At 39.7% G+C, this 26,556-nt stretch overlaps 1 protein-coding gene across 10 annotated transcripts in view; it reads left to right on the top strand.

Moving 5' to 3' along the window:
• CCDC102B (coiled-coil domain containing 102B) overlaps positions 1-26,556 on the top strand; it is a 340,996-nt gene that overhangs the window by 176,475 nt on the left and 137,965 nt on the right. For all 10 annotated transcript variants that reach the window (XM_070361705.1, XM_070361701.1, XM_070361709.1 and 7 more), the window contains exon 7: positions 23,764-23,934. In XM_070361705.1, coding sequence (XP_070217806.1) covers positions 23,764-23,934 — 171 coding nt within the window. The remainder of the gene's footprint in view (positions 1-23,763; positions 23,935-26,556) is intronic.

Genomic DNA, 26,556 nt, shown 5'->3' with positions numbered 1-26,556 from the left:
AGAGAACTTTTCAAACAGAAAGGAGATTCTTTTGAGGTTGAAAAAGAGTTAGTGTGGTGTGAGATATCACCATTATCTCTTGATGATAAGATTATAGCCTATTCTAGAGGAAACTTCTTAAAAAATTTTCTCTGAAAGCATATGATGCTTAACTGCTATAGTTCAATATCTCAAAAATGTTATCCTCATTTATATATTGCCAACAGTGTAAGAAAAAGCTAAGTCCAATATATGGATATTTTAATTTATGATTTATGAGAATTAATATATTCATTTGTCTGTATATGATATGGTGACTTGAAGAATTACACACATGAATGTGTATATATCTAAACACATTGGTTGTGATGTTTTTATAGCCAAGCATACTCTCTTGGACTGTGTATTCCTCTTTTTTTCCAACATATTTTTTTTTAATTGGAGGAAAATTGCTTTACCCTCTTAAAAGACAACAGATGCTTCTAAGTGTTCTCCATCTGCATATCAATGGAATTTCTATTTTCTAGTACACTTAAATTTTTTATTTTTAGTAAAAACTAGGTAGTTATATTTTAAACAAATAAGACTGCAAATAAGTTCCACTTTTTGTTACAAGACCAATTTGCTTTTCTTTTAGTGATGTTGTTGTTCAGTCACTTAGCTGTGCCCCACTCTTTGTGGCCCCATGGACTGCAGCACGCCAGGCTTTCCTGTCCTTCACTATCTCCTGTGGTTTGCTCGAACTCATGTTCATTGAGTCAGTCATGCCATCCAACCATCTCATCCTCTGTTGTCCCCTTCTCCTGCCTTCAATCTTTCCCAGCATCACGATGTTTTCCATTAGAGTCGTCTCTTCACATCAGGTGGCCAAAGCATTGGAGCTTCAGCTTCAGCATCAGTCCTTCCAATGAATATTCAGGGTTGATTGCCTTTAGCATTGACTGGTTTATAGTCTAAAGAATAGTTGCCAATCAATAACATTTGTTAAATGACTAAGAACCTAGTGAAATATCACAGCAACAATTTAATCAAATATTTCTTAATCATATAAAATAATGTATCATATATATATATATATACCTGTTTTCTTTCAAAATTGTACATAACTACTCTGTAGAGGAAAAGTTTTAAATGTATTCATGTCTTTTCTGCTTAGCATCACAAACCACAAAGATTTGCACCATAGTTAAAAATACAGTTTTTAAAATAAGTGCATTTTGTCATCTGTTTATTTGTGTCCAGAATATTCAATTTCCATTTTTAGTATTTTTTTTTTCCTTAGAATTGGAAGTATTCATTAATTTGAGAGGAACTCTAATCGGGTGATTGTTATTTTTGAGTCTAATTTATGTAATCTGGGTAAATATATAAACTCTTTCAGACATTTAGTAAATTTCAGACATTTAGTAAATCATTCTCTCACTCCCATAGTCTTTATCTCCGTGCCAAAGTGAAGTGGACATTTGGCAAGTGACCAGTTAATTTGATTAATGCAGACGCCAGACAACATTATGCAGGGAAAAATGTCACTTGGCAGCTAAACTCAGGTCTTAATGGACCAAATGGTTTGATGCAACTGCAGGGAGAGTCTGTTCCTAACCTTAGATGAACTGACCATATAAAATTCACAGAAAATGCAGGTAGTTGGACATTTGCAGCTCAAGCAAGTGTTTTCAACTTTTCTTATTTTACAAGCCTACGATCAGATGCATTGGCTCCATCTCAACTGCATATGCAACGATGTGCGTATTTCTTTTTCGACTACACGTGAAACAACATAATAACAGGGTCCTCTTCTTTCATGATCTAAAGTGAAAAGCTCTGAAAAAATGTATTATGGAGGGATCACCTAAAATATTCAATTACCAGGTGTTGACTAGCAGCTAAGATTTATTATTGACAGGAGAAAACCTGTTCACAGATTTTTTTTTTTAGCCTTAAAATGACCTTCATTTCATATTTACAAGTTGAAGTTAGTTTCATAAAATGTTAGATAATTAGTTGTCTGATTTTTGGATGGTACAAAACTGATTTTGCACAATTATTGACTGGGGAATGATTACAGCTGTATTTTTGAAAGAGTGAAAATTATTCTGAAGAATAACACAAAAGCATAATCAAAGCAATATGAATCCAATGATATTGATTTTATAGCATTTCGAGAAAATTTTCCACGTAAAGGAGTTTAGAGGAAAATTGCCTTCCTGTGTAACAGAATTGCACTTATCGTTGCCTTACTTTTGCATCTGTAATGGCATTCATGCCTTTGGCAGAAATATACCATTTTCATGGTTGAAGGAACTTTTTCTTTTTTTACCTTTCTTAAAAAATATTTTAATTGGAGGATAATTGCTTTACAATGTTAGTATCTGCTGTACGACAGCGTGCATCAGCTGTAAGTAGTTACCTATCCCCTTCCTGCTGAGCCGCCCTCTCAACCTACCCCCATCACACTCCTCTAGGTCATCACGGGGCACTGAGCTGAGCTCCCTGTGCTAGACAGCAGCTTCGCACTAGCTGTCTGTTTTACACATGGTAGCGTGTATGTTTCAGTGCTGCTCTCTCAATTCGTCCCACCCTCTCCTTCCCCTATTGTGTCCAAGTCTTCTCTACATCTGAGTCTCTATTCCTGCCCTGCAAATAGGTTCATCGGTACCACTTTTCTAGATTCCATATATATGTGTATATATATATATATGTTAGTATCTGATACTTGTTTTTCTCTTTCTGATACTTGTTTTTCTGATGTTAGTATCTGATACTTGTTTTTCTCTATCTGAAATCATTCTGTATGACAGGCCCTAGGTTCATTCACCTCAGTACAACTGACTCAAAAACCCCATTGGGAACTCTTGTAGCTGTGCTAGACTGTGTTAGTATCTGTATGTGTAACACTTGGGTTTACACCGACTGAAATAACCCCTAATATATTTCACTTATTCAAAAATTATGAAAAGAATTCCACTGAAATTAAGAATCTTGAGTCTATTGACAACATAGCTGGTTGAGAAATTATTTTCAGAGAATGTGTGTTTAAGACATAATGAATAAACAGGACAGAGGAGCCTGAGGATGGTTGCTATAAACACATGGACTGTAACCCACCAGGCGCCTCTGTCCATGGAATTCTCCAGGGAAGAATATTGGTGTGGGCTGCCATTTCCTCCTCCAGAGGATATTTTCCACCCAGGGATTGAACCCTAGCCTCTTGTGTCTCCTGTGTTGGCAGGTGGATTCTTTACCACTGTACCCCCTGGGAGGCTCATATAAACAAGGCATATAAAGCAGAGTCCAGAACTCAGAATGCTTCGTATAATGTTCAGTATGGGACCCTTGAACCTTGTTCAATATTGTATGTAAAGAGTTATATTTAAAAGTGTGTTACATAAGCTTTTCCTGAGTTTTGTTGAATAGCTATAGCATGAAAATGTAAAAAGAGAATATGAAAACAATATCTGTAGCCTAATTTTCAATTGTGAACTTGGGAGAATACTTAGAGTGGCCTATAGAAATCAAGAACATATTTGCATAAGCACTTTTTCCCTCCTGAGACTTAGGACTGTTCATCTTGCAAAGATGACAAGAACATGTACAAATAAAGCACATTTATCAGAGAGTGGTGACAGATGTTAAAAATCACTCAAATTCCTGTTTTTAGCATCAAAATTTAAAAAGAACAAATGAGATTATTACCAGTCACATAGGTAAATTTAACATAAGTAACAGGAGTTAGAGTAAGTTCTCTATAAGAAAGTGATTCAAATTTTCTCCACTGTATTTATAGCAACCATTCTCAGGCTCCTCTGTCCATGAAATTCTCCAGGCAAGAATACTGGAGTGGGTTGCCATTCCCTTCTCCAGGGGGATCTTCCCAACACAGGGATGGAATCCCAATCTCCTGCATTGCAGATGGATTCTTTACTGTCTGAGCCACCAAGGAAGCTCAAAGTTATTCAGATTTCCTCCACTGTGTTTATAGCGACCATTCTCAGCCCTGACATAGCTCTCAATCATATTCTATTTTCATGTGTGTTAACTTATCTCGTTTTTCAAATAGAATGTGAGCTCCCTTAGGCCAGAAATGTGTAACATGTATAACCCAGGGCTGACTACATTTTCCAAAGTTACCAACTAGCTCCCTGAGACATCCAGACTTTCCACGTTCTGGGCAACTGGCACTCACTGTTTGTGTCACCAGCCAGCACCCAGGTTCCCATCGCCAGACGCCGCTGAGTAGAGCAGAAGCAAGTGCCATCCCTCGACTCGAGGACATGTCCTGACAGAGTTTCTAGCCCTAGAGGTTTCCCTTGATATGTGTGGGACCCGTGCCTTTTCTTCTGTTGTTGATCCAAGCTTTCCAACTTGCTCCTTCCCCAGGAAACTCTATTCTTTAACCCATGCAACACCGCATTGTTGAGTTCATGACCCATGACAGCCACCACAGAGGGACCTTCTTTGAATAGGAGGCCACCTTTGGATAAAGAATGGGGATACTTTTAGTTTTAGATCAGCTAAATTGTTTTCCTAATTTTATTTTAACGTACCTAACTTTGGCCTCTAATGCTTCTCTCTTAGAAACGCCAACACAATGAGAGAAGAGAAACAATTCAGTTATTCCACACTGAAGGATTTATGTGCCTTAATTGATCACCCATTAAACAGGTTCATACTTCCCGACCCCCTGTGAGATTACCTTAACGTGCCAATTCTGAGTGAACTCCGGGAGTTGGTGATGGATAGGGAGGCCTGGCATGCTGCAATTCATGGGGTCACAAAGAGTCGGACACGACTGAGCGACTGATCTGATCTGATCTGATAGGGTAGTTTTGACAATTTCATGTAGGTAATAGATATTGACTTCTGGATTTGGGGGCAATCGAGAATTAAATATTAATAAATGGAATGAATAGGTGTTTAATTCTCGAGTTCTGAGACAGTCGGAGGTTGTGAATAAAACATGCTCTATCTTTCTCAGATCAGATTGGAAAACTGAGTTTAGCTTTGGGCTTCTATATCTATGGTTGGTTATTTCAACAGAAAGTAAAAGGCACACTCAATTTGTACACCTGTGATCACTCATCTTGTTCCTAAAGCAAATACTCTGTCAAAAATGGAGAATGGCATTGAAACATGTATAATATCATGTATGCAACGAGTCGCCAGTCAGGTTCGATGCACGATACTGGATGCTTGGGGCTGGTGCACTGGGACGACCCAGAGGGAGGGTATGGGGAGGGAGGAGGGAGGAGGGTTCAGGATGGGGAACACATGTATACCTGTGGTGGATTCATTTTGATATATGGCAAAACCAATACAATATTGTAAAGTTAAAAAATAAAAAGGCATAAAAAAAAAGGAAAAAAATGATGGCACATTGGTATTCCATGGAAGAGTAAAATTTTAGAGAGTAATATTTATTTAATAACAAATTTTACAATATTTTTAGGACTGCAATAGCAAAAAGTCCGTTTCAGTCTTTTTCTATGTCAGCAATTCATTTTTCAACTTGATATACACCTTTTGAAATATCTTCCACATGTAATACATTGTAGGTGCCTAAGAGATTAAAAAATGAGTTAAAAGGAAACCACTTCCCTCATAAAACGTGCAGTTCGTATCTGTGTGGGCCTGGTCAAGTAGATGGAAACTGCTCTGTTAAATCCCCTCCATTGGACATCTAGGGCGCTTCCGTGGCAATATTGTGTTAGTTTCTGCTGTACAATGAGGTAAGTCAGCGTGTGTACACATATGGTCCCTCCTCTTGGACCTCCCCACCTGCCATCCCAGGTTATCACAGTAGTGCAGACAGGGCTTCAGTGGACATTGAGGGCCATGTGTCCTTTTGAATTATGATTTTCTCAGGGTATGTGCTCAGGAATGGGATTGCTGGGTCATATGGCAGTTCTGTTTTAGTTTGCTTACTCCTTGGAAGGAAAGTTATGACCAACCTAGATAGCATATTCAAAAACAGAGACATTACTTTGCCAACAAAGGTCCATCTAGTCAAGGCTATGGTTTTTCCAGTGGTCATATATGGATGTGAGAGTTGGACTGTGAAGAAAGCTGTGTGCCAAAGAATTGATGCTTTTGAACTGTGGTGTTGGAGAAGACTCTTGAGAGTCCCTTGGACTGCAAAGAGATCCAACCAGTCAATCCTAAAGGAAATCAGTCCTGGGTGTTCTTTGGAAGGAATGATACTAAAGCTGAAACTCCAGTACTCTGGCCACCTCATGCGAAGAGTTAACTCATTGGAAAAGACTCTGATGCTGGGAGGGACTGGGGGCAGGAGGAGAAGGGGACGACAGAGGATGAGACGGCTGGATGGCATCACCAACTCGATGGACATGAGTTTGAGTGAACTTCGGGAGTTGGTGATGGACAGGGAGGACTGGTGTGCTGCGATTCATGGGGTCGCAAAGAGTTGGACACAACTGAGCGACTGAACTGAAGGAACCTCTGCTCTGTTCTCCACGGTGGCTGTATCAATTTACATTCCCACCAATAGTGCAAGAGGGTTCCCTTTTCTCCACACCCTCTCCAGCATGTATTGTTTGTAGATTTTTTTGATGATGGCCATTCTGACGGATATGAAGTGATACCTTGTTGTAGTTTTGATTTGCATTTCTCTAATGATTCGTGATGTTGAGCATCTTTTCACGTGCCTCTTGGCCATCTGTAAAGAGATGAATAGATAAGATGTGCATATGTACAATGGAATATTATTACTCATCCACTTAAAGGATTGAAAGAGGGCCATTTGTGGAGACATGGATGGACCTAGAATGTATCATATGGAGTGAAGGAAGTCAGACAGAGAAAAACAAGTATTGTTTATTAACACATAGATGTGGGGATCTAGAAAACATAGTACAGATGAACCTGTTTCCAAGGCAGGAATAGAGAACCAGACAGAGAACAGACGTGGGCACAGTGGGGCGGGGAGGGTGGTGCCAGCTGGGAGATTGGAATTGACATGTCCACATGACCAGTGTGAAACAGAGAGCTAAGGGGAAGTTGCTCTAAAGCACAGGAAGCCCAGCTCCTTGCCCGGGGGTGATCTAGAATGGGGAGGTAGCGAGGTCCAAGAGGGAGGGAGTAGATGTAATCATACGGCTGACTTGACTCCATTGTACAGCAGAAACTAACAGCGTCGTAAAGCAATTATATTCCAATTTTTTTAATGTAAAAAGAAAAAAAGAGCACCCCCTCCATTTGTAGACGTTGGGGTCAGAGCTGCGTTGCCTCAGTTTGCCATCAGGCCAGTGGCCCTGCAGTAGGGATGCTGGTCCCTCCTTCCCCCTCGCCAGTCTGCCTCACGCTTCTCAGGGCTGTGGGCCAGGGCTGGAAGCGAGGACAGAGGAGCAGGCAGGCTATGAGCTGGTGCTCCGTGCCGGCTCGTTCTGCTTAGCATCCTCCTCCGTCAGCCCCTGACCAGCCGTCACCCTGAGCTCTCCTGCAGTCCCTTTCATGTGGGATTGTTTTGCTGGTGTCATCTCACTCATCCCACTGGGGTGGGGGGATTTTTTTTTTAATGAAGCAATTCCAGCTCCTCTCTCAGGGACCACTCGTTCAGACTCATCCCAAACATTCACGCCTTTCTGCTTTTTCCAGAAATTCTCAAAGCACAGGCAGTTGCCAACGACACACCTTCTCCCTGCTCCATGGCAACATACTTTTTCTAGTATGCGTCACTCTGTCCCCCGGATGCCAGGTGACACGTGTGACATGGTTCTCTGCTTCCCCACCCCTGCGCTGTCTTCACGTGGGGCAGGGAACTCCACTCTGCTTCTTGGGGAAGAAACCGCCCCAAGGCCCGGGGAACAGGCCTTCTCAGCATCTCCCTGCCCACCTGTCACCCACCCAGGAGGCTTACAGACCCTCCGGGTGGGCAGGGCCTGATGGCTGTGGGACCAGCTTTCTACCACACTTTTATTTTTCTTTCTGGTCATTCTGGTCATAAGAGGCACTTAAAAATATTTTGTTCTCAGGGTTGAGGTCTTAGGCAAACTGGACAAAAGTAAAACCCCTGTTTCATGTCTATCTTATTACTGTGTGTTTGCGGTGTATGCATACATCATTGGAATCCTTATGCACATAAAACACTGTGCTTCTGTTTATAATAGCCAGGACATGGAAGCAACCTAGATGCCCATCAGCACATGAATGGATAAGAAAGCTGTGGTACATATACACAATGGAGTATTACTCAGCCATTCAAAAGAATACATTTGAATCAGTTCTAATGAGGTGGATGAAACTGGAGCCTATTACACAGAGTGAAGTAAGCCAGAAAGATAAAACACCAATACAGTATACTAACGCATATATATGGAATTTAGAAAGATGGTAACGATAACCGTGTATGCAAGACAGCAAAAGAGACACAGATGTATAGAAAAGTCTTTTGGACTCTGTGGGAGAGGGAGCGGGGGGATGATTTGGGAGAATGGCATTAAAACATGTATAATATCATATAAGAAACGAATCGCCAGTCCAGGTTCGATGCAGGATACAGGAAGCTTGGGGCTGGTGCACTGGGATGACCCAGAGGGATGGTATGGAGAGGGAGGTGGGAGGGGGGTTCAGGATGGGGAACATGTGTACACCCGTGGCGGATTCATGTTGATGTATGGCAAAACCAATACAATATTGTAAAGTAATTAGCCTCTAATTTAAAAAAATAAATAAATAAAACACTGTGCTTTGTTATTCCACATTCTTTTAGCCTCATTATTCCAATGTCATCAAAATTCTTCCCATATAAATGCTCATAATATTACAGTACAAGGATTAATTATTAGTTATTCAATAATAACCCAATCATATAGATTATTTCTAGCATATTATTGTTGTTAGGAGGAATGCAGAGTGAATATTTTTGAACACAAAACTTTTATTTATATGCACATTCATTCACATATATGTATATTATATAGTATTTTCCTAGAATAATTTTCTTGTTATAAAATCTAGAACAGAGTTAAGACCTGCTGATCTATTTTGGTAACTTATCCTCCCCAAAATGTCCTGAAATTTTACATTTTCCTTCAGCAGTGTAAGAGAGTGTCTTTCTTACTGTTTCTGTACTGACATTCTTATTACTGTTTTTTTCATTTCTTGGATTATTGGATTTCCTCTTCTGAGAATTTTCTTTCCTTTGTCTATCTTTATCTTAAGTTATTTCCTATTAATTTTTATAAACACTAATTATGGTTTTCTTTCTACTGGACTTCATTTTTGTAATTTATTTTATTGAAGTATAGTTGATTTTCAGTGTTGTGTTACTGCTGCTGTAACAAATCACTACAAACTTAGTGACTCAAAGCAGATGACCTCTTACCGTCCAAAAATGCATCTTCAGGGCTAAAATCAGGTGTCAACAGGCCTGAGTCCCCCCGGAAGGTTCTAGGGGGAACCTGCTTCCTTGTCCTTTCGTCTTCTAGAGATGCCTCTGTTCCTGACTGTGGCCTGTCCCTGGTATCTGCCTGTGTGGCTTCTGTTGTCACATCTACTACTGACTCTGACTCCCTGCGTCTGTCTTTTTATTTATTTATTCATTTATTTATTTCATTGAAGGATAATTGCTTTACAGAATTCTGCTGTTTTCTGTCAAGCCTCAGCATGAATCAGCCATAGGCACACATATATCCCCTCCCTCCTGAGTCCTCTCCCGCCTCCCTCCCCATCCCACCCCTCCAGGTTGACACAGAGCCCCTGTTTGAGTTTCCTGAGCCACACAGCACATTCCCGTCCGTCTCCTGGCCTTTCTGATCATCTCCTTTTTCTCTCCATTATTGACCCTTATGCTCTTTCTCTTACGCAAATGAAAGGAGGAGTTGTTTGGCTATTGAGTCTATAAATCTCAAAACACAAGTCTATTTATTTAAATAATTTATTTCTCTAGAATTATGAGCAAAAGCAATAGCCTTATCTATCTGGAGAGTTTGTGCAGAGCCATTTTCATATAAAAGGGCTGCACGGATCACTTAGAGAAAGCCTGATTTATGGAATGAAATTAAACATTTTCCACAGGAAAGTATTTTCTCTGAACATTTGCAGCTTTGTGCAATTACAGGCCTCTCAGTGTGGGTATAGAGAAGGTCGAAAACTTGGTTATAAAGCATTGCTTAGCTAAGTGTGCATGGCTTTAAGAAAAAACTGTGTGGGAGTGAGCATTCCCCACTGAGGGTGAGTCAGTGCTCTCTCTTTATTCCCCCATGGGGGCCTGTAAAATAGAAAAAGAACTTCTGATTCCATCTACAATTTTGGTGACTAACCATTAAGCATTTAACTTAATATCTGTATGTTCTCTAGAGACATGAAATGCTGTATGAGTACTAAATTATATTTGTAACTAATGGTTTAGTTCTAGGGTTTAAATAGTCATATTTGCAATTCTTTGGAAATATTTAAATATCACAGAGTCAGTATATGTTATGGATATTATAATATATTGCCAACTATTACAAAATTTTATTAGGTGTAGATTGAATGGGTGATTAGCACCTGCTATTAAGGAGACATTTTTATTCAGCCTATGTCATAAGAACTAATTTGTGTCTGCATATGAGTTACATTAGAGATATACTCTGGAAAAGGCAATGGCACCCCACTCCAGTACTCTTGCCTGGAAAATCCCATGGATGGAGGAGCCTGGTAGGCTGCAGTCCATGGGGTCGCAAAGAGTCAGACATGACTGAGCGACTTCACTTTCACTTCATTTTCATGCACTGGAGAAGGAAATGGCAACCCACTCCAGTGTTCTTGCCTGGAGAATCCCAGGGACGGCGGAGCCTGGTGGGCTGCCGTCTATGGGGTTGCACAGAGTCGGACACGACTGAAGTGACTTAGAAGCAGCAGCAGCAGATATACTCAGGATGCACGCATATACAAACCCATACATAAAGGTGATATAAATATAAGTATATTCTTACTGACTAGGTCTACAGTTTTTCTCAGCAACTTTTCTAGGTACATTAGAACACCAATGCAGAGGCCTTGTTTTTGCCAGATAGAATATCTTGATATTTGTTTCTTGTCACTTTCTCCTTGATTTGGTTCTCCGACTAAAAGGAAATAATTACCTGTCACCACTGTTGTTTAGTCACTCAGTCATGTCTGACTCCTTTTTTTCCCCCTGGACTGTAGCCTGTCAGGCTCTTCTGTCCATGGGATTTCCCAGGCAAGAATACTCGAGTGGGTTGCCATTTCCTCCTCCAGGGGATCTTTCCGACCCAGGGATTGAACTGGCATCTCCTGCGTTGCAGGCAGGTTCCTTTCTACTGAGCCACCTGGGAAGCCCCCTGTAAGGAACAGAGCCACTGCACGTCCATTCCTCTCATTCACTGTTTCATTCCTGCAGGTGCTGGATGGTTATTGGCCGCTATCCTTATGCCAAACCAAATAAAAAATATATTAACATAACCTGAGGGGGATGATCTGAGTCACCTCTTAGATTAGCTCAGAAGCCTTCTGACTGGACTCTTCATGTTCATTTCTGCTTCTTCTATTTCTTTTCACTTGGCCTGGGACCAGCTGTGTATAAACCTCTTCAGATTTGATAGACACCACCTAACTGCTTCTGACTTGCCTCACACCGTCTGAGAGAAAACCTCTTTCTTTTCCCGTGCACTGTACAATCCAGCCTGCGTGCAGTCTAGAATCATAAACACATTTTGTTGTTTGCTTCATCAGTCAATGAGACATTGTAAATATATTCATCTGTTCATACACTCATTTATCATTGATTGAGCACCTTCCTTGTTCCAGACACTATTTTATACTCTTCAGATAATTGATGGACTATACAGTTAAAAGAGAAAGACCACAAAAAGAAAAAGCCATATCCTAGTAACCCTGATGGTGTATCTGAGAGGCATTTTTTTTCTTTTGTAGAATGAGTCAATTTAAAAATGACTAAAAGACTAGTACCTTTTGATGTGCACTAAAACTGCTGGCGAATTAAGTCAAAAATTTTTTAAAGATGTTAGTTGGTTTCACTTAATATTATTGTGCTAGACTATTGGTAAGGATGGGCTTCCCAGGTGGCTCAGCAGTAAAGAATCCGCCTGCCACTGCAGGAGAAGCAGGAGACATGGGCTCGATCCCTGGGCTGGGAAGATCCTCTGGAGAAGAAAATGGCAACCTGCTCCAGTATTCTTGCCTGGAGAATCCCATGGACAGAGGAACCTGGTGGGCTACAGTCCAAGGGGTCACAAAGAGTTGGACACGATTGAGCACACATTCATGTTGATCAGTCGTGTCCGACTCTTTGCGACCCCATGGACTGCAGTCCACCAGGCTCCTCCATCCATGGGATTCTCCAGGCAAGAATACTGGAGTGGGTTGCCATTTCCTTCTCCAATTAGGACAGCACGTGACAACTGCCCAGATCTCTGCAGCTGATACAAGCCTACTTTTTGTTCATTTCTTAATCCACTGAAGTCAGGAGGTTCTCCTTGGTGTGTCTTCTCCATGTAGTGACTCAGAAATCTGTAATTGTCAGCTTTTTAGCTCCATCATTTTATAGCCCTTCAGTTCCAGGTACTTAGGTAAGGAAGTTCCCATGGGGTGTCTCCTTTTTAGAGCTAGAAGAGATAGAAACCACATCCTTCCACATTTTAGCAGCCAGATTTTAGTCTCCGTGTCCCACTGAAAGGCAAGGCTTAACAAAATAACTCCTATTTTTATTAATCTGATATAGATATCAGTTCATTTCCAATTTTGAATATTTCCAAGGTGTTCTTTTTTAAATTTTCTTTAGGTTAGCTCATAGTTGTTCTGTAATATTCTGCTTGTTTTCCAATATGCTAATTATTAATTAATCTATTTTTTAATTTTTGTTGTAATAGAGTATTTCTATCCTTAATAATTCATTCCTTCAATTTTCCTCAGATAATTTGGTATGCTGTATCCAACAGTTTGAATTGATTGCTTTTTATATACAAAGATAAATATATACGCATACACCTTTCTATGTGTATATGCATACATATATATATATATATCTTTCTGTAGTTAAATTAAGATCATATATTTCTGTTAGTAACAGCTTTGACTGTCTCTTTAAAATTTGTATTATATTTCATTATTTCCAAAATTTCACAGTTAGATCTCCAGTTTTCTGTTGACCTGACAACTAAATTTCACCTTCCCACCTGACTAAATTGTTTCTTCTCTACATATATAGGTGCATTAAATATATGTTGACTGTGTGTGTTAGTCGCTCAGTCATGTCCGACTCTTTGCAACACCATGGACTGTAGCCCACCAGGTTTCTCTGTCCATGGGATTCTCCAGGCAAGAATACTGAATTGGGTTGACATTTCCTCCTCCAGGGAATCTTCCTAACTCAGGGATCGAACCCAGGTCTCTTGCATTACAGGCAGCTTCTTTGCTGTCTAAGCCACCAGAGACTACTTAGTAGGATAAAAGAATCTTAAGTAAATGCAAAAACAGGTACAAGTTTCAACATGCAATAAAAACTATAAAGGAAATGAAAGATAAGTGAAAATAATACTCTGAGTCATTATTCACTTTTGGGTAATCAAGAAAGCATTTCAGAGTAAATCATATTTAAACTGGGACCTGAATGATAATTAGGAGGCAGATGAGTATGGAGTTGCAAAAGCTCTTTGTAGGCAAAAGGAAAAGCATCTCTGAATACTCTGAGACAGGAAGGGATTTGATGAATTCCAAGAACTGTGAAAAGATAAATTCCCAAAGAACATCCTGTCTGAGTTCTTTCATCAAGAAAATGTGGATGGAAAACCCTGTCTCTGCCTAAAATTAAATTGATTTTGCCCTGCCTCTCACATATTAGGTTAGCTGGATTTAGAATTCTAGGTTACTCAGCAACTGAAGACATTATTGTATTTATTGTAATAAAGTTTCTTTTGCTGCAGATTATAAGTCTACTGTTCATTTCTTTATATGTTTTTATTTCCCACTATCTGTCTGTGCTTTAATAATCTCGCCTAGCTTTTTTTTTTGTTTGTTTCTCAGTTTGTTTACAGTATGACTAACTTTGAATATATTCTTATATTTTTATTTTGCTCAGTATTTTTGTGCAAATTTTTCTGGTCATTTTTCCCCCTCAATAACCTAGCATTGAGAGGTTGCCCTGTCAACAAAAAAGGCAAAATTTCACTTGGAGAAAACCACTTTTATCTTTGTTCCTTTACTTCCTGTTTGCTTCCCAGCAAGAGTCAACAGATATTTTGGGATTATAATACACAAAGCTTAAGAACAAAGTCCACATATGAGCTAAGGGTGACCAAGCAGAAAGATGAAAAGAACCCAACCTCTGGTGGCAATCACTGAGTTGTTCTATTCCCTCTGCATTACTGACACCTCACCTTACTATTTCATTTGATAATTAACTAACATAGCTTAGCCAGTTTGTCTTCCTATCCTGTTACATTTACTGTTTCACAAACGACTTACACCTATTGTGTCATTTAAAGGTTACCATTCTTGGGAGAATGGAATTGAAACATGTATGATATCATATAAGAAAAGAATTGCCAGTCCAGGTTCGATGCAGGATACAGGATGCTTGGGGCTGGTGCACTGGGATGACCCAGAGGGATGGTACGGGGAGGGAGATGGGAGGGGGGTTCAGGATGGGGAACACATGTACACCCGTGGCGGATTCATGTTGATGTATGGCAAAACCAATACAATATTGTAAAGTAAAAAAAAAATAATAATAAATAAATGATAAATGGTTAAAAAAAATAAAGGTTACCATTCTGTGAAATTGCTATTGTATGCATTTTACAGATGAGGAAACTAGGATTTAAAAAGAAGTCAAAGTTAATGAAGCTTTTTTGTATTTTCAAAAAAATTGAATATTATTGGGAATATTGACATAACTGACTATTTAAGAGATTAGTAGATGCTCAGCAAACATTTTTTTTTTTGATCAGTTGCTTAGTTACCTGTCATACTGAATAAGCACAAATGGCATTGAATTCACACAAACTCCAGTGTTTGATTTTCAACCTGTGGACCTCACACACACACACACATCTACACATAGAAAAGACTGATGTAACATGTAGCTACTACATTGTGGCTTTGCACCCTTTTTGCTTAACTTTCTCAGGAAAGTTTCCATCATCTATTTTCCATCCATGGTATTTGTACTGTATTTCTTCTTTTGTAGAGAGTAGTTTTTATTGAGATGTAATTGACTTAATAATTTCACATAAGTTTAAGGTGTACAATGTGTTGATTTTATGCATTTATATATTGCAATATAATTACCACCATAGTGTTAACACCAACATTATATTACATAATTGTTTAGTTTTTGTGGTGAGAAAATTTAATACCTAGTCTTTTAGCAACCTTGGAGTATATAATACAGTGTTTTGACTATAATCATATCTCCCCAAGTGACAGCCATAGGAAAATGAGTGTTGGCCTTTGTGCCACCTGGAAGGAAGATTATGAGACAGATAAGAAAATGTAGGAAGTTTATTAGGGAGTACACCACCTATGGAGAAAGAGACCAAGTGGCAAAGGGCAGAGAGAACTAGGACCAGGGTAAAGTGATAACCTAGTACCTCTGAGTACCTCTGAAGCTGGGATAGATCTTGGGTGGTGGTTGTTCACTCACTCACTTGTGTCTGACTCTTTGCAACCCCATGGACTGCCATATGCTTGTTCTTCACTATCTCTCAGAGTTTCCTCAAACTCATGTCCATTGAGTCAGTGATACCGTGGACTGTAGCCCACCAGGCTCCTCTGTCCATGGGATTTCTCAAGCAAGAATACTAGAGTGGGTTGCTGTTCCCTTCTCCAGGAGACCTTCCTGACCCAGGGATCAAACCTGGGTCTCCTGCATTGCAGGTGGATTCTTTACCATCTGAGTCAATGGGAAGTGCATAGATCTCGGGAGCTGTTGCAAATTGGGGTGAGAAGAGTAGCTCCTGACCAGGCTGCCCCGGAGAGGGGGTGTGGCTTAGCAAGGAGGTTTCTTACAGCCAAGGGGAAAGGGCAGCGATTAGACATTTCCAGTAACTGGTGGAATCCATCCTCCTTCCTGAAGGCGGCCCTGGAGGGCCCAGGACAGTATCCTCTCACCCCAGGTCTTTCCTGCTTATCAACCACCTTTCATAAATCATTCCCTCCTATCCACTTATTGGCTTATCTCTTAGTACTTGTCACAATGAGAAAATTTGCTTGTTTGATTGTCTCTAACCTATTATTTCTGCTGGATTCTAACATCTGTGAGGTTAAAGATCGTGTTACCTTGTTTACTTTTATGCTAGTCGTTTGCACATAGTAGACCGTAAGTGCTCATTGAATGAATGACTGATATTGTCTCAATTCTACAGAAAGCACTAAAACCACTCTATTTACATTTAACATATAAGATATTAAGTGAGCCCTCTAAAGATGCCACTTAAGACCACAGAAATGTTCTCATTTTAAACGTGTTATCGTTCACCAAGTATCATATGTGTTTACGGATAACACTGAATTCTACAGAAATATACATTCTTTTGATGTCTGTACTTCTTGAGGTCAGAATTGAAGATATAAATAGATACTGACATTTATCCTAATAAGCAGGTGGTGTAAGATATTTTTATAATGTACTTAATTTGGATGAGCATGTGAATTCTTTATTCAAGTAGATGCATTTGATTGTAATAACCATCCAATGTGTCTGAGTCAACTTTTGAGAAGAGAGAATCTGCTCTTGTTGATAGCATTATTACTCACAGCTGGAGTCTAACAAGGCTATCAACAGACCATGAGCAAGTTATTTTCAATTTTCTAAGTGCTTCTCTCTTTTAAATATAGTTGAATCATATAGTATACTGTTAATTTCAAGTTCTCTACATATCAATACACTATTGTTATGCATGTTTGAAATTACAGATGCCAAAATTTTCTAATTTTCTATGATTATTTTTTAAAAATTGAACAAAATAACATAATAACTTAAAAGTTTGCCAATCTCATTTTGTTTTTCCTTCAAATTCATGCATGCAAATGAGCTTATTTGATGCATTTTACCAGCCTTTCACTTGTTATTTAATATTATAAGAAAATGCATTTTAATTCTGTCAGCTTGTCACAATCAAAATCAGTTAAACTTCAGGGACTTCCCTGGTGGTACAGTGGTTAGAACTTCACCTTCCAATGCAGCAGGTGTGGGTTCCCTAGTCAGGGAACTAAGATCCCACATACCTCATGGCCAAAAAAACAAAACATAAACAGAAGCAATATTGTAACAAATTCAATAAAGACTTTATAAATCAGATCAGATCAGATCAGTCGCTCAGTCGTGTCCGACCCCTTGCGATCCCATGAATCGCAGCACACCAGGCCTCCCTGTCCAACACCAACTCCTGGAGTTCACTCAGACTCACGTCCATCGAGTCAGTGATGCCATCCAGCCATCTCATCCTCTGTCATCCCCTTCTCCTCCTGCCCCCAGTCCCTCCCAGAGTCTTTTCCAGTGAGTCAACTCTTCACATGAGGTGGCCAAAGTACTGGAGTTTCAGCTTTAGCATCATTCCTTCCAAAGAAATCTCAGGGCTGATCTCCTTCAGAATGGACTGGTTGGATCTCCTTGCAGTCCAAGGGACTCTCAACAGTCTTCTCCAACACCACAGTTCAAAAGCATCAATTCTTCGGCGCTCAGCCTTCTTCACAGTCCAACTCTCACATCCATACATGACCACAGGAAAAACCATAGCCTTGACTAGACAAACCTTTGTTGGCAAAGTAATGTCTCTGCTTTTGAATATGCTGTCTAGGTTGGTCATAACTTTCATTCCAAGGAGTAAGCATCTTTTAATTTCATGGCTGCAGTCACCATCTGTAGTGATTTTGGAGCCCAGAAAAATAAAGTCTGACACTGTTTCCACTGTTTCCCCATCTATTTCCCATGAAGTGATGGGACCGGATGCCATGATCTTCGTTTTCTGAATGCTGAGCTTTAAGCCAACTTTTTCACTCTCCACTTTCACTTTCATCAAGAGGATTTTTAGGTCCTCTTCACTTTCTGCCATAAGGGTGGTGTCATCTGCATATCTGAGGTTATTGATATTTTTCCCGGCAATCTTGATTCCAGTTTGTGTTTCTTCCAGTCCAGCATTTCTCATGATGTACTCTGCATATAAGTTAAATAAACAGGGTGACAATATTGTCACTTTATAAATGGTCCACATTAAAAAGAAAATCTTAAAAAATGAAATCAGTTAAACTTCAACATTTCATGTATTCAGTTCAGTTCACTCACTCAGTCGTGTCCGACTCTTTGTGACCCCATGAACCTCAGCACGCCAGGCCTCCCTGTCCATCACCAACTCCCAGAGTCCACCCAAACCCATGTTCATTGGGTCAATGATGACATCCAACCATCTCATCCTCTGTCATCCCCTTCTCCTCCTGCCCTCAATCTTTCCCAGCATCAGGGTGTTTTCCATTGAGTCAGCTCTTTGCATCAGGTGGCCAAAGTTTCAGCTTCAATCAAGATCAGTCCTTCCAATGAACACCCAGGACTGATCTCCTTTAGGATGGACTGGTTGGATCTCCTTGCAGTCCAAGAAACTCTCAAGAGTTTTCTCCAACACCACAGTTCAAAAGCATCAATTCCTCAGCACTCAGCTTTCTTTATGGTCCAACTCTCACATCCATACATGACCACAGGAAAAACCATAGCTTTGACTAGATGGACCTTTGTTGGCAAACTAGTGTCTCTGCTTTTCAATATGCCATTTAGGTTGGTCATAACTTTCCTTCCAAGGAGTAAGCGTCTTTTAACTTCATGGCTGAAATCACCATCTGCAGTAATTTTGGAGCCCAGAAAAATAAAGTCAGTCACTGTTTCCACTGTTTCCCCATCTATCTGCCATGAAGTGATGGGACAGGATGCCATGATCTTAGTTTTCTGCATGTTGAGCTTTAAGCCAACTTTTTCACTCTCCTCTTTCACTTTCATCAAGAGGCTCTTTAGTTCTTCTTCACTTTCTGCCATAAGGGTGGTTTCATCTGCATATCTGAGGTTATTGATATTTCTCCTGGCAGTCTTGATTCCAGCTTGTGCTTCTTCCAGCCCAGAGTTTCTCATGATGTACTCTGCATATAAGTTAAATAAGCAGGGTGACAATATACAGCCTTGATGTACTCCTTTTCCTATTTGGAACCAGTCTGTTGTTCCATGTCCAGTTCTAACTGTTGCCTCTTGACCTGCATACAGATTTCTCGGGAGGCAGGTAAAGTCTTTCACCCTATGTAAATAGTCTAGGAGTTAGGTTTTCCAGGTGATGTAATGGTAAAGAATCCACGTGCTAATGCATGGGATGCAAGAGGCTAGGATTCAGTCCTTGGGTGGGAAAGATCTTCTGGAGGACGAAATGGCAACCCACTCCAGGATTCTTGCCTGGAAAATTCCATGGATAGAGGATCCTGGTGGGTTACAGTCCATGGAATCACAAAGAGTCAGACCTGACTGACCATACCATCATCCTAAACTGACTTTTTATATTTGTGTTTTTAAACTGATTTTTTAAAAATATCTTTAATAATGAAATATTTTTCTCCCAAAGTGAAATTCAGTTTTAGTCTTTTTTTAGAACAAAGTAAAATGTATCCTATGAACATAATTTAAATATTTTGACTGTATATACCATTTGATATATTTTCTCGTAACGAAATGTGCCCAGGCTAGGCCAGGTTCGCTCGACCTCAGCTGTAAGCAAGATTCTCCTACTGGCCCAGACTGTTGTACCTCCAGGCATGTATCCTCCTTTTAAGTGCTAAAAATTCTACATCGCCTCTTCCCATCTGAGGAGACTGCTCACATTTCATTGCTCACTTATGTTTTGTCTACTTTTCTAAAACAATTACTGCTAAGAGTAAAGCTTACTACAGTTGGCATACACTAGCAGTCCTCAAACTTTGTGTTGAGTCATAAACATCTGGAGGGCTTGTCACCCAGTGTTGCTGGGTCCCAAGTCCTGAGCTTCTATTAATAATTAAGTAAATCTTGGCTGGAGTTCCCATGCTGCAGGCTTGGGGACCACTCACAGGGAATAGACATTGACTAACACACCCACCTCCTGGGCCTGAGAATAAGGTGACCTTCCCTGAACAAATGGCCTCACAGTGGATCATGAAGGCCACAGATCTACCTACAAGGATGACACATGCTTGGGGGAAATTTGTTTTGCCAACAGCAAAGTTTTTCTTTCCTTTCTTCCTATCTGCACTTCTCAAAGGTTGTTTATATTTACTTGTGCATGCTAAGTCACTTCAGTTCTGTCTGACTCTTTGCAACCCCTGGACTGTAGCCCACCAGGCTCCTCTGTCCATGGAATTCTCCAGGCAAGAATACTGAAGCAGGTTGCCATTTCCTCCTCCAGGGGATCTTCCTGACCCAGGGATTGAACCCATGTCTCTTAAGTCTCCTGCATTGGCAGGGAGATTCTTTACCACTAGTGCCACCTGAGAAGCTACTTATGTTTACTTAATTCCATTTAAACCAAATTAAGTGAACTGTACAAGCCTAAAGCCACAGCATGGATGGAGAAATAGTTTTACTAAATTGCAAAGGTATTTAGGTAGTTGCAACGAGGTGCATAATTCCTGAGAAAAAGCCATCCTTTTACAAATTGTGACAACCCTTCCATTAAGCTCTGCATTATTTTTGTGGCAGATTCTTTATGTTTGTGACAGATCAAGAAAATCTGTCATTAAATGCTCCATTTTCATTCCAAATAATAGAACTGTGTTCCCTGTTGCATATCTCAATGTGAAGCCATCAGGTATATAATTTGGCATTGGGAAATTGTATTCTGAAGGGAAGAAAGGAGAAGTCTGTTTGCATTCTATTAATAAATGTGGTTTGGGGTGTCATTTGCTAAAACACTGCTGTGAAGCCATAAACTGCACTGTTACGGTGAGGCAGAGGAAGGGATTGTGGGTCTGCCTGTCAGCAGGTGTCTAGCTACCTGTCGAGGTCTCTTTCCAGCTGCCATCAGCATTGCTGGGGTTTAAATATCACTGGTTGTGATTCTGACTCCTGTGAGGGGCCAGGCGTTGCAGGACAGCGGCAAGATTCCAGGAGTCTCTCAGCTGTCTGATATTCACATTGTCAGGGGACACTGGAAAGTGTGATGGGTGACTGGTTGTCATGGAGCCCTTCTCTGCCTTTTCCTGAGAGTGGTCAGTACTTTCTCCCCAGGTCCTGCCCTGCAGTCCACACCTTCTTCCCACCTCTGCAGGACTTTCACCTGTTCTAATTGGAGTTCTGAGTCTCATGGAGGCTGAGAGGCCGCCAGTAATAAATGGTGTGATAGCACAGTTCACTTCACACCAGCTTTTCTTCCCTGTGATAACATGTGCTTCACATTCTTTTGTGTTTTCCTTTACTTAATAGAGTATTTGGAGATATCATGTCCATATACAAAAGGCTGCCATATTATATTTAATGGCTTAATGGCTTTTTATTTAATCAGCTCTATATGATGGTATGACATTCATTTCTAATCATTCACTATTAACAGAAAAAGAATTCTGTACTACATATCCACATGGACACAGCATTTCACCCAACCATGTTGTCTATCTGTAGAACACATTTCTGGAAGCAGAATGGCTGGGCTGGGGTTTACATACATTTTTCATTTTAAAGAATTTGGCAAAATATTTCCATTAATCATGATTTTGTGATGTTTTACCAACAGATTATCTTATCACACTTAATCCTGCCAGTCTGAAGACTTGAGGAACAGCACCTTGATGTGTTTTCTTTCATTATACTTTTTTTTTATATATAATTGTAGACTGAGTGCAGGAGAAGGGGTGACAGAGGATGAGATGGTTGGATGGCATTACCAACGCAATGGACATGAGGTTGAGCAAACTCTGGAAGATGGTGAAGGATAGGGAAGCCTGGCACGCTGCAGTCCATGGGGTCACAGAGTCAGACAGGACTGAAACACCTTAGCACGCACTCACATAAGAAATAGTATGGAGAGATCTGTGTGTATTTTCTCTAGATTCCCCCCATGGTATCACCTTACAAAACTATGGTCGGATATTACAATCAGGATATCAACATCAATGCAGTCAAAACACAGAACTTTTCATCAAGATGAGGATCCCTGATCTGCCCTCACCACATCCCCTGCTCGCCTGAAACTGCCCTCCCCTCCAACCTTGATCCCCAGCAGCCATGAATCTCTCCTGCATTTCTGTAATTTTGTCTTGTCAGTATGTTACAGAAATTGGAAAGGTGTTTCCTGAGTTTTGGATGAGGATGAATGGCTTTCAATGTTTAAGATATTCTGTATGCTTTCCTGTGAACTCTGACCTTCCATATTTTATATGAAGTTAACTGGTATAGACTTCATATAACTCATTAGTAAGAGACCTGTCCCTTGTTACAGCATTTTCTGTGTAGGACAGACTATTTTATTAGCTATACACACACTGTATACCTATTATGATTAAATTTATTATTCTGTGATCTCATGATGGTATATAGAAAACCTTTCCCCATTGGCAATTTAAAAAAAGTATCTAAGTTTTTGTCCAGTGTTTTCCAATACTTTATGGCTTTTTAAAACTATTAAATCTGATTCTTTTTTATTAGTGGTAGTAATAGTATATGAGTAAAGGTCTCCAATTGTCTACCTAGTTGTCCCAAAAATTTTTGACCATACATTTTTAACTAGTGCCCTCTCATGTGCTTTTCTATGTGTATTATATATTATTTGTATTTTGTATGCATTATTTTTATAAGTACTATGACAGTGTTTTTCAGGAAGTTAAAGAAATGTTCTGAGACTTTCCTAAAGTACTATAACATTATGAGGAACTAGAGGCTTTTTTTTTCTTCATAGTATTAATAAAGATGTTTTCAACAATTACAATATTGTTAATTTTGCACAGCAAACTTGAACTAAAAATGAAAAGCTATGTTAATTCCAATCTGAAGCCAATTAATGTAACCTGTTAATTCATTTCTTTACAGTATTGATTATAACAAAGTTGGTTAGGAATCAGTCCCTTCATGGTGGATTCACTCTGGTTTCTTCCCAGATGGGTCCCTTACTTCAGATCTCTGAGCCACATTCACGTGCTTTCAGCATGAATATGGCAGCACTAAAACTTTTTTCTTAGAGAAATAACTAAAACCAGATAGTCTGCTAACTTTTAATACTTAGACTGATTTATCAGATGAACAGTTCTTCTTGTTCTTATTTTTATTACATCTTATTCTTCCTTTATGGATACAAGATTTCTTTGGGAAAACATACATAAAAACTAAATTTGCATAACATGAAAAATGGGTCATTCACTCAAGTGCATAAAGAGTTGCACTGTATTTTAGCCATACAGAAATACATCTTCCACCTATCATAATATGCTAATCATAATACAGAAAATATGGAAAAGACCCTGATGCTAGGAAAGATTGAGGGCAGGATGAGAAGAGGGTGACAGAGGATGAGATAGTTGGATGGCGTCACTGACTCAATGGACAGGAGCTTGAGCAAACTCTAGGAGATGGTGAAGGACAGGGAAGCCTGGTGTGCTGCAGTCCATGGGGTCACAAAGAGTTGGATACAACTGGGTGACTGAACAATGACAATCATAATGTTTAACTGCAGAAAGGTAGAGTTCCAGATGAAAAGATACCCATCTGAATTCTTCCTAAAGTGTTCTTCTGTTTTTTCAAAAGAAGTTGCCCATCCTCTGATTTTATCAGAGCAAGCTATAAATAACAGGATCCTTGTTTTCTTTTGAAAGGAACTCGTGGACCTTCAGCATGCCTACTGTAAGCTAAGCAGACAGTACCAGGCAAAGACAGCAGAACTGACTCACGCCAACAACCTCGTGGATCAAAATGAAGCTGAAGTGAAGAAACTGAGACTTCGAGTAGAAGAACTAAAATGGGGACTCAACCAAAAAGAAGACAAGGTACTTTTTAAGTGGAACACATTTTAGATAGATTCAAAATAGCATTTGATAGCATAGAAAAAGCATTTTCTTTTTTATTAGCAAATGGCATTACTTGATATAAAAACTTCACATTTTAAATTTGAAATCAACTAAAAGCATAAGGAAAGAGGAAAATATTACATAGACAACATGCTTGTTTTGTAGTGTTAGTTGGGCATTTGCTACATATGCCCTATAGCTTCAGATACGTTTTAGCTTGGGGGTGTGTGTGGGTGGGCGTGGTATCATTGGTGTCATTAAAACTTGATTTTTTTAATGTACTTTTGAAGATTTTATTTGTTATAGTGCTGTGTTTCATATTGATGATGAATATGATAAATATAGCAGTTTTATCATATCAATTTTAGGTTGATTTTGAACATATGTTTGATTAATATACACTGAAGATTGTAGGTGAGTGCTTAGGCTTAAAGAATAAGTTATTTGTGTATTGGCCTTGATATAAAAGTTTATCTCAGTTATAGTCCTTTTTTTTTTAGCACAAAACTTGATGTTTTAATGGAAATCAGATATATAGAGACATCCAGAGGAGCAGTTAATGCTGGAGATATAAATCTGGTGGTGGTCATGTGTTAATACACAATATTTAAAACCACAAGACTGGCTGAGATTATTGAACAAATAATAGACAAAATCCTTAGGACTCTTTGAACAAAAAGTGTTAGTAGCTCAGCTGTGTCCAACTCTTTGCAACCCTATGGACTGTAGCCCGTCAGGCTCCTCTGTCCATGGAATACTCCAGCAAGAATACTGAAGTGGGTTGCCATTCCCTTCTCCAGGGTATCTTCCCGACCTAGGGATCGAACCCAGGTCTCCCACATTGCAGGCAAATGTGTCTACTAAAATACAGCCCTTTCACAGTCCCTCCTGTCCTTCCTACACATTCACATAATAAATATCTCCTATTTGTTTTGCCAAAAAAAAAAGTTTGTGTTTTAAGCTTTAATTTTACATCTTATAGAAACATAATGTATGTTGTGATTATGATATGATATATATATCCTCTCCAGTGCTTTCTGATGTTCAAAGAACGTAGGCAGCTCAGTTATGTCGTGAAACGTCAACTACCTAATGGTCTATGGCATGTTTAAGAATGTGATACCTTAATGGTACACCTGTGACCGGGAGGATTTCAGCTGCAGTTACAAACAACACAGAGAGTTTTCCTGAGAGAAACAGTGCCCCTGTCAGTGTGAGAGCGTCCGTCACCCATGGCGGCAGCTACTTCAGATGGGGTTCCAGGCATTGCGTCTGCTCCTGTCGGCCAATTTTCGAGGCAAAAATAATTAGTTCCCTGGTTTAAAAAGTGTGTTTGCAGATACTGCCAAACAGTTGGAAATTAAAAAAAGAAAATGGAAATTGTTTTTCCAAGGGGTGATTCAATAACAGAGCACAGTCCCCCTTTGAAGATTTAATTTTTCATCCAATCTGTTTGCAGTCAAGCAAACCAGATCTTCTTATCTAATAACATCCATGAAAATAGAATTATTTGACCAGTGTGAGGCTCACATATCACCCCCTGATCTGACTATAGCTGACTTGTCCATGGGCATTTTATCCTTGATGTCTCTTTTTATGAAGACGTACATGTTCTTTTTAATGATGTACATGAGTGGTGAAGCTGGACTGTGGAAGAATAAGTCAGAAGAGGAATAGAGGCAGTCTCACGAGAGTGGTTTGGGGTTTTTACCTCATTGTAGCCTTTATTCCTGTGAATGGTTTTGATATACATGCATTTGTTGCAGGAGGTGGTAAATAAACCTTTGTGTTTGCCAATATCGGCTTTAAGAAATTGCTTGGGACTGAATCATCAGGAAGGAAACTGTGATAATACGCAGTGTTCCAGGGCTAATGAAGTACTAGTTCCCAGAGATCCGATTCAGCCGTCTAATTGTGGAATGTTAAAAACAGCTGTGGTCTTCAGAAGGCTTATATTAGTTGCCCCTCCCTGTGAGAGACTCAGTCTCCCCACATCATCAATGTCAGTCTTGGCACGTGTGACGTTTGCTTTGCTCAAGAAGCAGAAGCTCCGTGTGCCACTCACCATCCAGAGCTTTGCGAACCCAACATGCCTCTTCTCCCATGTATCTTTTCCTGCCGTCTCTCATGTCATGAGGCTAGCAGGTCCAAAATTCACATCATTCTCTCAGCACGAATTCTGAAACAGGAAGGCTATGGAGCAGAGCCCTTATGGACCCAGACGGATCCACATGGGTAAAACAAAAGTCAATATTTATTGTGGTAAGCCACTGACATTTTGGATTTGTTTGTTACTATAGGAAAACTTAGCTAAGGCTGGCTGGTATAGTCCTTCAAACAAAAATGGCCTGTTAAAATTACATGACATTGGCTCTGGTGCTATCTGCAGGTGGTAAGAAAGCTTATGGCAGGTGAGAATGACGGCAGCCCATTTTGTGGAGTCTCAAAAGCTTTGGTACATTATTTCCTATAATGCCTTGGAAAGCAGATGATGGACAGAATGAGCTTGTGGTTTTTAGATGAATAGGTATGTGGCTAATACTTTTGTTTGTTTGTCTGCTACTATTGCCTTTGACAAGTACCCAAAGGAAAGATGAATTC

The sequence above is a fragment of the Bos mutus genome, chromosome 24, assembly GCF_027580195.1.
Source record: "Bos mutus isolate GX-2022 chromosome 24, NWIPB_WYAK_1.1, whole genome shotgun sequence".
Lineage (NCBI taxonomy): Eukaryota > Metazoa > Chordata > Mammalia > Artiodactyla > Bovidae > Bos > Bos mutus.
The sequence above is the reverse complement of the archived record's forward strand: the minus strand, read 5'-3'. Positions and strand labels throughout refer to the sequence as shown.